At 42.9% G+C, this 11,895-nt stretch overlaps 2 protein-coding genes across 2 annotated transcripts; both read right to left on the bottom strand.

Annotated features, from left to right (window-relative positions):
- Nucleotides 1-593: 593 nt before the first annotated feature.
- Nucleotides 594-1,279, bottom strand: LOC128718496 (uncharacterized). Its single transcript, XM_053812118.1, has 3 exons — nucleotides 1,208-1,279; nucleotides 994-1,140; nucleotides 594-932 (listed from the first exon to the last, which is right to left on the bottom strand). The coding sequence occupies exons 1-3, from the start codon at nucleotides 1,277-1,279 to the stop codon at nucleotides 594-596; spliced, it is 558 nt and encodes a 185-aa protein (XP_053668093.1).
- A 3,586-nt stretch (nucleotides 1,280-4,865) lies between these two features.
- Nucleotides 4,866-10,277, bottom strand: LOC128718495 (uncharacterized). Its single transcript, XM_053812117.1, is given in 3 exon segments — nucleotides 4,866-4,911; nucleotides 6,212-9,051; nucleotides 9,108-10,277. Coding segments are annotated over 3 exon segments (4,056 nt in total).
- Between the last annotated feature and the right edge of the window lie 1,618 nt (nucleotides 10,278-11,895).

The following is an 11,895-nucleotide window of genomic DNA, read 5'->3' as shown; positions in this document are numbered from 1 at the left end:
GCACCTTCTAGTGGGTGTCAAAAACGATATAATTTACAATTCTCGTTGGTATGGTACGTTGAAAAAAATTCAATGTACTGTCGCTAGTACACGCTGCTAGTAGCCGGCCATTTTTTCAGAATTTTTCGAGTTGACTAGCCGCTGTTATATGGAATAAAGTAACAGCAAGTGGGTTACGAGTTGATACGTTACGATGTTCTTTTAGTTTAGTTGCGGTAGCACAAAATATCACCCAATAACACAAATATGCTTTAAAACATAACTTCAATGTCTCTTTACTCTATATAAAGCACCATGAACACCTTTTCATCGACATTAATCGCAATGAACTTAAATTACAATAAGTTTGACGCAGCTTTCTCGCTTCAACGCGGTCTAAATTAACAATGAATAAGCTACGGAAAAATTATAATCCAATAATATATTCTGAATTGTTGAAAATAGTTTAATAGTGTCACTAGAAACTCGTGATGTGCAACAATAATGTTTACACTACGTCACTAGACCATCACTATGGTGATATAAAACCAAAGCCTTCTCTACACACCAATCGTATGGTTCGGCCAATTCAAACCGGCTTGTTCATTATGCAGTTAGGAGGACACTCTTCGTAGCTCTCCGTACCAATAACCATGAAAGATGAGTTCGTTCGATGGTGGACCACGGTGAAAATTAAGATCAAACCGGAAACTACTCTCCGGCAGGAACCCGGGCAAATTGAAGCTATCAAAGCTTGTGTTGAACGAATATGTTCCGGCCAATATTGGGCAACGCTTCGGCAGATTTCCTCGTTGGTTCAATTTCTCATATACCAACTTCAGTATACGATCGGTTAATGGTTGCCGTAGATATGTGCAGAAATTAATCGTCCGATTGTAGAACGCTTTGTCATACCTGCCAGCCATATTGGGAACATAGTAGATGGTAGTAACCTGCGGAAACAAACAAGGTAAGTAAATGATCTATACATTAAAATAAAAATAAAAAACGTACCATTCCAATGAAAAACGTTTGCAACGTTTCGAGGCGAAAATCTGCCACGTAACTCCTCAGCGATGGGCCATAGTGTCGGATATTCGCAGTCGCATTGGCATACTTGGGATTGTTTACTATTTCTACTTTCTTCATGTGTATAATAAGCTGCAAATGAAAGGAAAATCAATAAAACACATTATTCCAGTAGAAACAGTACAAAGAAAATTCAAACCTTAGAGTCAGTGTATGCAGCCAATAGTAAGCAACAGAACAGAATCAATGGGATTCTTATTCCTCTCGTCATTATTGTAATTCACGACAAGTGTAATTCGTAGTGACTTGTGAAGTACTAAACATACATTCTGAATATTTCATTATTGAAAGTCTACCGATCAGGTGTTATTTCATTTCATCATACCATTGCTAAGATTATCGTAAAAGTCTAATTAAAGGTCATTAAACGCTACATTAAAATACAATTTAAACAATAAAAGTAATGTGCATTAGGAGAAAATCACTAGTACGCCTATACTGTTAACCGAAACCATATGTCGAACGTCGTATAGCTCACAATTAATCATTGATAATGTTCAAGTGTGTTTTCACTATTGGAGTTTACTCTCTTACCATTGTCACTCTAACAAACGCTGCGAGTCGATCGCTACAAGTAAGTTTACTGTTTACTTTTACTTACTGTAAGTCGCACAAAATACTTTATACGAACTTGCTCCATCGTTTATAGTTAGTGCCAGTGTTGAGTAAGGCACAGGTTGAAGGTAGCAAATATGTGAACACCAGTGTCGCCATCTATAGGCAGGGATCGTTTCATAATTTTACCATGGAACTCGTACTTGATGTGCTTCTTCCATTTGTGGATATGAAGGTAAGCGCAGGAAGTAATAAAACGTCAAATTTCTTGTCACTTTTTTCTCGAATTTTCGCAGATGAACATCGGTTACTTTGTCCGTTTAGGCAATAAGGATAATTGGATCTATAATAAAACGTTCGATTTTTGCGCCTTTCTGGAGAGACCGAGCATCGATCGGTTCGGGTCATTGGTGGTTGAAGATTTAAAACATCATGGCAACATGCCTACCCGTTGTCCGGTAATGCCCCAGCTACTAGTCTTCAGCAATGTGACGTTGAATCGTGTAAAACTACCATCCTTCCTGCCGGAAACTAGCTTCGGTTTTACGGTGATCTGTTTCAAATTCCCCAAATATGAACACGTGTTTCGATCGTACTGGTATGGCCGAATGAGACGGATCATGGTATAGATGTATTCTCTGTGTTCTGGTTCGGTGTTGAATGGAACACACTAAACGGTAGTTAATTTTTATTCATCGTAATACGCATGCCGAAATAAATGGTTCAATTTTCAACATTCAATAAATATACTTGTTGCAAACGTTTGCATCAGCATTTTCGGATTACAGTGATAGTAATTAACAGCCCCGACTATGGTGAAAGAGGTTCAAAAATGATTGCTGCTTTTAAGCTGTCTGCAACAGCAATATGGCGCGATCATTCAAACGCAACACTATTAATGTGCCAATGACGGTGGCGCCCTCTTCCATCATGCGTTCCAAGCTCCGTTCATTCACAATGGGCGTCTCGGTTCTGAGTTCTGCCGAACATGTCAACGCCATCTTCTGTACGATTCAATAACTTCCCGAACAAGTCGATTATATGCCCGAACAAAACAACAACTCGCTGAACTTGCCAATATAATCCCCGAAAACTCTGTAAGTGTCAGATCAGGATCAGTGTCCGTTAAGAGCGGAAACGACCAGAGCAATTCTCTTCTGCTGTAACGCCTCGTTACGACAACACGTGTACTAAGAACATCGCTTGTAATAAAACCGTTTATACTTTAACAAATGGAATGAGAGAAAAATTCATCAATTCCCGTACATTACCTGTTGGAATAAACTAGATGCAGAACCACCTGTCTGCCATCCTATAATTTACGTTCGACGAGATTCTTCTTTTTTCTGTCGTTATTTCAATGCTTGGACAGGTAAAGCGTAAAAGAGATTCATCACCCTAGCTCTGTAAAGTGCAATAGGTGGTATGAATTTAATTAAACACTCGATTATTGTACAAATTACCCATCAAAACTTTTGGGCATCGATCGCATAGTCATCAGTACATGTTTTGCCTTAACCGAAACCACACCGCATTGTCCGTATTAACGTTTTAATAGTAATATTCAAATTGTGTGATGTTTAGGTTCTTTTTACTTATTGCGGTTTATTCTCTCATCTTCGCTGCTCTAATAAGTGGTGCGGGATTATCATTGCGGGTAATTACATCATAGTTTAAGCTAGTTTGGAATGATTTGTACAAACTCGCTACATCTTTCTAGCTCATGCCCATACTCGCTACTGCACGCGTTGAAGGTAGCAAGTTTGTTAACACAAGCACAGCCATCCATCGCCATGGGTCGATTGAAAACTTTACCATGGAACTAGAAGTCCATATACTTCTACCACTAGACGATCTAAGGGTGAGTCATAGAGAAGGTATAAACAACCTCGTTACGTTTAATTTGGTCGTGGTCTTTTCAGATGAACATCGGTTACTTTGTCCGTACGCGCAATTCGGAAAACTGGATCTACAATAAAACGTTTGATTTTTGCACCTTTCTGGTGCGACCGAGCATCGATCGGTTCGGGGCGATTGTGATGGAAGACTTAAAACACCGTGGCAATGTGCCTGCCCGTTGTCCGGTTATGCCGGAACGATTCATCTTCAAAAATGTGACGTTGAATCGTATAAAGCTTCCATCCTTCCTGCCGGAAACTAGCTTCGGCTTTACGGTACACTGTCTCAGAGGTCCGAAGCATGAACCAGTGTTTCGTTCCTACTGGTATGGACGATTGAGAAGGATCAGAGCATAGTTGAATTCTCAGTGTTCTGGTTCAATATTAAAGAAATCGTATTAAATTTCCGATAGTTTTGATTCATTATAAGACGTTCTTATCTGAACGAAATCTATTTGGCGTCCGGTCTGACACACCAGGGAACGGACAAGCTCCTTGGAGGTCATAAATCTTGTATGATTCATAGCCCTTTGAGGATTCAAAAATCTTGGTTAATTCATAGATCGTTGAGGATACTTCGATCTTTGAAGACACATTTGACCGACGATGAAGATTTACATATTTCCATTGTTAGTGTCGTGGTGAACTGTGTGAACTGTGTGTTGTTTGTGAGGTCTTTCAACATTTTTTATCGGACATTCGCCAAGGCTTCAAGCAATAAAGCAAAACTGCTTTTCTAATAACTTTGGCTAACAATAAACGCGTTTTAACTTATTTTTGGTTGATGCTGGATGTTGTTTATAAACAGCCAAGGCTTTTGTAGGAAACAGCGGGGCGAAAAAGGTTGGGCGAAACGATAAGTCGGTTGGTTCATTAATCGAAGACGAAAAGGGCATCGTTTGTATGAATTTTCACTAGTGGCGAAAGTAACTCTAATTTGTACCATTTGCGATGTGATAAGTTTGGCTTTCTCTTTGCTACTGTTTATTCAACTGTCTCTTTGAGTTCATTTTACAATTCATGCGTTCATGCAACTTAATTCTACCATAGTTCATATTCCTAACATGTTGCGTCCTGTTTACATATATAGCTCCTAGAGTTGTCAAGTGCGAAGATAGATAAACAAAACAAAACTATAACTTGACATATTTACAAACTAGCTAAACCCTAGAAATCCAACATTCCGGCCACCAAAAGAGAATTCTTTTAATCTAGTACTAATTCTATAATTCCAATTCTTGTTTGATTTAATTCCTGTAGCCGTTTAATTCGTGTAACTAATTCCTATTGTTTACTATGTGATCGGCAGTGTAAACATTGCATATGTCAGTCGTGACAATGATCCTACTTCCATTCTAGCACGTGGTTTGGTTGTGAGCAGACTGATCCTCTATAGGATTTGGTAAAAGCGCAAGTCTACTCACTGCTCTAACAATTTCCTTTCCTGACCCAGTGCGTAACGTTACAACTCTTACTACGCCGTCTTTACCTGGGTGCAGTGCTATTATTCGCCCTTTCGGCCACACACTAGGTGGCACGTTATCTTCCTTTATAATCACCAATTGGTTCACTTCTAACTGTATCGGTGACGCGTTAGAGTGTTTTGCTCTAGCCTGGAGTTGCTGTAAGTACTCTGGATACCATCGTGCCCAAATCGTTTGTACATGTTTCTGCACGAGCTGGTATTCTGTCAATCGGTTGTCTTGACGATTACTAAAGTCAACCTCTGGTACCGCTTGCATATTGGACCCTACTAGGAAATGGCCTGGAGTTAAGACTTCTAAATCGGCCGGTTCATTCGACAATGGTACTAACGGACGTGAATTGAGGCATTGTTCCACTTGCGCGAGAAGGGTAAGCATGTTTTCTTGCGTAATCCTACTAACTCCTATCGTTTTAGCTATGTGCCTTTTCGCTGATTTCACTGCTGCCTCCCAAAGTCCTCCAAAATGAGGCGCCCGTGGGGGAATGAACTTCCATCGCATTTCATTTTCCGCACACCAATCAAAGATTAATCTCCTATCACTATCATCAGCTTTCAACATTTTATAAATGCGGTTCAATTCGTGGGCTGCTCCCTTAAACGTGGTCGCATTATCTGAGTGTAACTCAGATACCTTGCCCCTGCGTGCGACAAAACGACGTAATGCTGCCAAAAACGCTGTTGTGGTGAGATCGCTCACCAACTCGATGTGAACTGCCCGCGTTGAGAAGCACACGAAGATCGCGATGTATGCCTTTGTTGGACTCCGGTTCCGGATCGTTGATTTCAGAAGAAATGGTCCGCAATAGTCCACACCGCTTACTGCAAATGGTCTCGTCGGTGTCACTCGTGATTCAGGCAAATCAGCTACTGCCTGCTTCACCAATACCGGCTTGTTCTTAAAACAAGTGTGACCCTCTTGGGCTATTGGGTCGAATATACTTGCCGTATACGACAAGACCAGACTTCTCGTTAATACTTCAGCAGGTGGTGGAAGATTGACTTTGAAGCAGAACATATCATTGGCTGGTTCCTTTTTTTTTTTTTTTTTTTTTTTTTTTTTTTTTTTATAAAACAAGTGTGACATCGATGGTAAACGCTCCTTGCAAGATTTCGACCACCAATCAACCAGAAACGTTGTCGAATCGTTGCCAACATCAACTGCGGACCAGCATGTAGTAACTGCAGATGATATGCTGATACTAACAGTGTAGATAGGTGATGTGATGCCGCAAGGATGATGGGGTGCTTAACATCCTTGGAAATGTTTGCATTTCCCAGCCGGCCACCGATGCGTAGCATACCTCCTTCATCAAGGTACGGTGACAACCACTTTAGCTTCGATGTTTCACCAACACGTTTCCCTCGTTGCAGGTCGTCCAGCTCTTTCGCGAATGAATCCCGTTGTGCTAGCTGGCACAACCTCAGTTCCGCACTGCGCAGTTCCGTCGCTGTAAGCGAAGGAACAGCATTTTCCAACTCCTTGATAGAAGTCGGCTTGTTGGACTTGCTCGTTGATACCTTGCTTGCTCGGCTGCATTCGATGAATCGCAAGCAGTAACCCATTACTCGTCTCAGTTTGCTGTATGACGAGAACCGTTCAAAGAGTTTGTCACGGAATTCACACTTCGCTATGACAATTAGTGACACCTTTGCTCGTTCTTCGATGTCACCGTCATCCTTCATGGGTAGTGGTACCGATTGTGGCCATTCATCTTCGCCGAGAACCAACCAATGTGGTCCATGCCACCACCGATCACACTTCAGCAACTCGTCTGGCTTTAGTCCCCGTGAAATGTCATCTGCCGGGTTATGACACCCCGGAACATGACGCCAGCATGATATCCTCGTTTCCTCCTGGATTTGGGCCACCCTGTTGGCCACAAATGGTTTCCATCGACGAGGAGGAGACTTCAGCCAGTACATGACTGTCATCGAGTCGGTCCAACAGATAGTCATCGTAGATGTCGTTAGCACTCGGCTCACTTTCTGGAACAATTGCGTCGCTAATCGTGCGGCGCACAGCTCCAACCTGCCAATCGAATGGGTGTTTGCCCGAGAAACGACCTTTGATTTGGCAGCTAATAGCCGCACCGTAGTTGACCCCATGGATTCTGCTCTCACATAGCAGCAAGCTCCATATGCAATTTGCGATGCATCAGCAAATACATGCAATTGTAGGCTAACCATTTCAGCCTGGGACACAAAACGAGGCACACGTACTTTGCGTAGCAAATATAGCGTTGAGTGGAAACTTCTCCACTCTTCCTGAAGCTCGCCCGGTAATGCACGATCCCAATCCCAAGCATTTCCATCATGCCTCAGACTCCATAATCGCTGCAGGAACATCTTAGCCAGGATGATGGTCGGACCCAATAGCCCAAGAGGGTCGAATATACTTGCCGTATACGACAAGACCAGACTTCTCGTTAATACTTCAGCAGGTGGTGGAAGATTGACTTTGAAGCAGAACATATCATTGGCTGGTTCCCAAACCAACCCTAGCGTTGATACTGCTTGGCCATCCTGCCATTCGTGCATCGTTTTGATCGCAAGATCCTCTAGTGGGACATCTCGTAGTGCAGCAGGAACATTTGACGCCCACTTCTTCAATGCAAAGCCGGCTGAATCCAGCATTTGCGAAATTTGCTTGCGCACTTCGATGGCATCTGCCAGGTCCGCTGCACCGGTCAATAAATCATCCACATAGAAGTCGTGTAGAACTGGATCTATCGCTTTGGGGTACTGGCCCTTGTGGTCGTGTGCAATCTGTTGCAACGTGCGTGTGGCCAAAAATGGCGCTGAGGCAGTGCCGTAGGTAACTGTTTGCAACTCGTACGTTGCTATCGGGTCGGTGAATCTTTCTCGGTACCGAATTCGTAGCAGTTTGTGATCACTTTCACAATGACGAACTTGTCGATACATCTTTTCGACATCTGCTACTAGGGCTATGGCGTGCTTTCTGAACCTTAAGATGATCGTAAACAAATCATCTTGTACCGTAGGGCCTATGAGCAGCGTATCGTTTAACGAGTACCCAGATGTTGTCTTGCAGGATGCATCGAAGACAACACGTACCTTCGTGGTCGTACTCGTTTCCTTCACCACCGCATGGTGAGGGATGTAATAGTGCGGAGCACTATCATCAACAGGTTCGGTGAGTTTTCTCATGTGTCCCAATGTTTCGTATTCGGACATAAACCTTTTATATTCTCTGTCCATTTCAGGATTGTTCAACAATCGTCGTTCAACGGCAACGAGCCGTCGATCGGCTATCGCTCTAGATTGTCCCAGTACAATATCAGAATCGGTCTTCTGCGGCAAGCTTACTACGTATCGACCTTGGCTATCACGCGTTGTAGTGGCCGCATAATGCTTCTCGCATTGGTCCTCTTCTATGGACAACGCGGGACCTTCTAGGATGCTTTCTGTTTCTCAGAAGCGTTGCAGCATAGTGTCAAGTGAAGCTTGACTGACGGTGGTGAGGCAGGACCGATGGCTCGAAGCCGATGTGTGGGAAGTATTCCCAGAGACTGTCCAACCGAAGGGCGTCTCTACCAACCATGGTCTGCCTCTACCTAGTGCACGCTTTTTTCCAGTATGCATTTCCCAATATGCATCACTACCGATGACGATATCGATCTTCCCTGGGATGTGGAATGATGGGTCTGCTAACGTGACAGTCGGAAACTTCCATGATGTTGTGTCGATCGGTGTTATTGGAATCTCAGCAGACGGTGATTTCAAAATCAGAAATTCCATAGTGGATGCAAACTGCCCTGACTTCGATTGCACTGCAGCAACGACAGATCGGTTAACCTGTTGTACCGCTTGACCGATACCTATGATCGAAACACTAACCTTTGATCGCGTGGTAAGCAACTTTTGCGCTAAGGATTCCGAAATGAAGTTGCACATGGATCCTGAATCCAAGAGCGCTCGTGCTTCATGCCGAATACCATGGTCATCGACCACCCAAAGCAATGACGTCTCAAGAAATGACATCGCTTGTTCGGCCTTTGCCGCCATCGACACTTTCGGACGAAGCTATGATGTCTGGCGTTGCACGTAATGCAACGATTAAGTGACTTACATGATCTCACTTGGTGGTTTTGGTTCAGGCAGTTGAAGCATAGCTGCTCCTTCGCCACCACTTCTCGACGACGCTGGACATCCCCTTTCAGGAACTCAGGACAGCTGCGAAGATTGTGCGCCTCTTCGCAACCCAACGGGCAAGGTAGCTGCATGCGGTTGGACTGGCCATGCGTCGATTGCTGTGTTGTCGCTGCATTCACGGCAGATTTCGGTCTGGATCCAACCTTTCGCTCGCCGCCGGCCCCCATTGCCGCATTGACCTTTATGTCTTCCGAGAATTCCCGAGTTGACCTGAGAATTGTTACACGACTTTGTAAGAACTCGATGAGATCCTTATACTTATCTCGAGGTGCTTGCGACGAATGCTTTTCCCAAGCCAGCATAGTCGAGGGATGCAGCTTGAAGAACATCAAAGTGGTGAGCGGAGCGTCCCAACTGTCGACAGGTTCCTTCAGCTTTTCTAAGCCGTCTACATGACGCTTAAACTCGACGACCAGGTGTGCCAATTCATCCGCAGATTCCGATTTTACCGCTGGGAGATGGTGAATTTTCCGCAGATATTGCCGGATCAACATACGCGGGTTGTCGTAGGTTTTCAACATTGCGGCCCAGGTGCCAGCGTAATTGTCTGCTATCAGCGTGGTGTGCTCGAAGAGCAAAGCGGCTTCCCCCTTCAGTGAAGACAACAGGTACTGAAGTTTCATGATCGGAGGAATCTCTGCTGACGAATCGATCATCGATACAAATCGATCACGGAAGGAGAGCCACTTCGTTGAATCACCATCAAAGGATGGTAATCCGATTTTCGGGAGTCGTAAGCTTGGTCCCGACTGACCCGACGAACCAACACTCGTGTTCGCAAACAACACTGACGCATTTAGCGGATTTGCTTCACATGGCTGCTTCTGAAGCAAGAATCCCTTTATTTTGCGATACACATTGTCCATTTCGCACCTTTCTTGCAAATACGTTTCTAGAGATTCCGCGGACTCATCCAACTCTTCGAGCTTGGAGATTGCATCCATAAAATTGGCATTATGTTGCTCCAACTGTTCCAAACACACGGGAATTTCATTCACATCACTATCAGAATAGTTCAATTTGAACTGCTCAATGTTCTTGATCAGCGTTTGAGCTTGGCGCCTTTTTAACTGCGCGGCTTTAATTTTCTTTTCCATCTTAACGCACTTCACTAATACTTAGATACGGCTGTAGGGTCGACGATCGTTACAACTTGCTATCTTGCATGCAAGTCCTTCAAATGATGGCGGGAACGACTGTTCGAAAAGATGGTCACTTTTCGCGATGGCGATGGTAAAGTGACGCTACGCTCTTCAGAACGCTAAACCAATTACGCCTTTTCGTTGATGCGGCGCATCAACTCACAACCTTCACGACACGTGAACTAAACGTGCACAATTGCGGAACAGGAACAGAGTGTCTCTCACAAACGCCTACGTAATACACGTTTGAACTAAATTCGTGCCTGTGGTGCTAGGCGACGATCGTTGTGTTTCACCGTGCTCACACAACTATAGCAATGCCAAATCACTTATCCCTCAATTCACGTAGTGAAATTGAAATATCACAATCAGCTGGTTACTTTCACCCGATCCGGTTCGAAGGACCAAAAAATGTATGAATTTTCACTAGTGGCGAAAGTAACTCTAATTTGTACCATTTGCGATGTGATAAGTTTGGCTTTCTCTTTGCTACTGTTTATTCAACTGTCTCTTTGAGTTCATTTTACAATTCATGCGTTCATGCAACTTAATTCTACCATAGTTCATATTCCTAACATGTTGCGTCCTGTTTACATATATAGCTCCTAGAGTTGTCAAGTGCGAAGATAGATAAACAAAACAAAACTATAACTTGACATATTTACAAACTAGCTAAACCCTAGAAATCCAACATCGTTGCTACACGCAACACTGGATTTTAAACAACATGTTACATCGAGATAACAAACAATTATATTTTGATTTAGAATAATATCGATCATTCGCGCTATTTAATCTCCTGAATAGTTCACCCAACAAATTGTTAAATAATAGGAACGATTCATCACTCCTACATACAGCTCCTGCCGGAATACCCTAATTCCAGGTCATGGATTAACGTTCAGCGCTGTTGTTGAAATTAAGTCCGTCTTAAACACTCTACTATTATATTGTTTGTTCAACGAGAAAGTTCATACAAATAAATTTAATGAATACAAAATTTATTACCTATTTTAAATTACTTTTGTAGTTCCTTTTTTTAATATAATTTAATAATTTTAATACATTTAAATAGTTTTTATATAACAATTGAAACGTGATTGGCATCATAATGTTTTTTCCTAAATATAATGTTTGCTCAATAAATATGTATTCTCAATTGATGATATGTTCCAATTGGTGAAGTTTGTTCGCTATGGTCCGCACGTTCATTGCTCTTGCTTGTATGTTGCTGCTTCAGAGAGCAGTTCCACAGCTGGTTGAAAGGAAGGTATAAAACGTTACTTTTCATTGCTTTAATTGCTTTAACTATTTCAATAACTTTTACATATCGGCAAGCTCATTCCCGTACTGTCCAAGATGGAATTGACCGGTAGCAAATATTGCAATTTTACCGGCACACTTCGTACAACGCGCAACAGTTCCTCGATGGACTGGCATTTGGATGTGCTCCAACGTGTTGCGGACGCTAAGGTGTAGTAACATACTCAACATTGTCGCTAGTGAAATTACTAACATTCCCGCTATTATCGCTTTAGATGAATACTGGATATTTTATCCGTACGAAAACGAC

The sequence above is a fragment of the Anopheles marshallii genome, chromosome 2, assembly GCF_943734725.1.
Source record: "Anopheles marshallii chromosome 2, idAnoMarsDA_429_01, whole genome shotgun sequence".
Lineage (NCBI taxonomy): Eukaryota > Metazoa > Arthropoda > Insecta > Diptera > Culicidae > Anopheles > Anopheles marshallii.
Note: the sequence above shows the minus strand (reverse complement) of the source record. Positions and strands in the feature narration are given on the sequence as shown.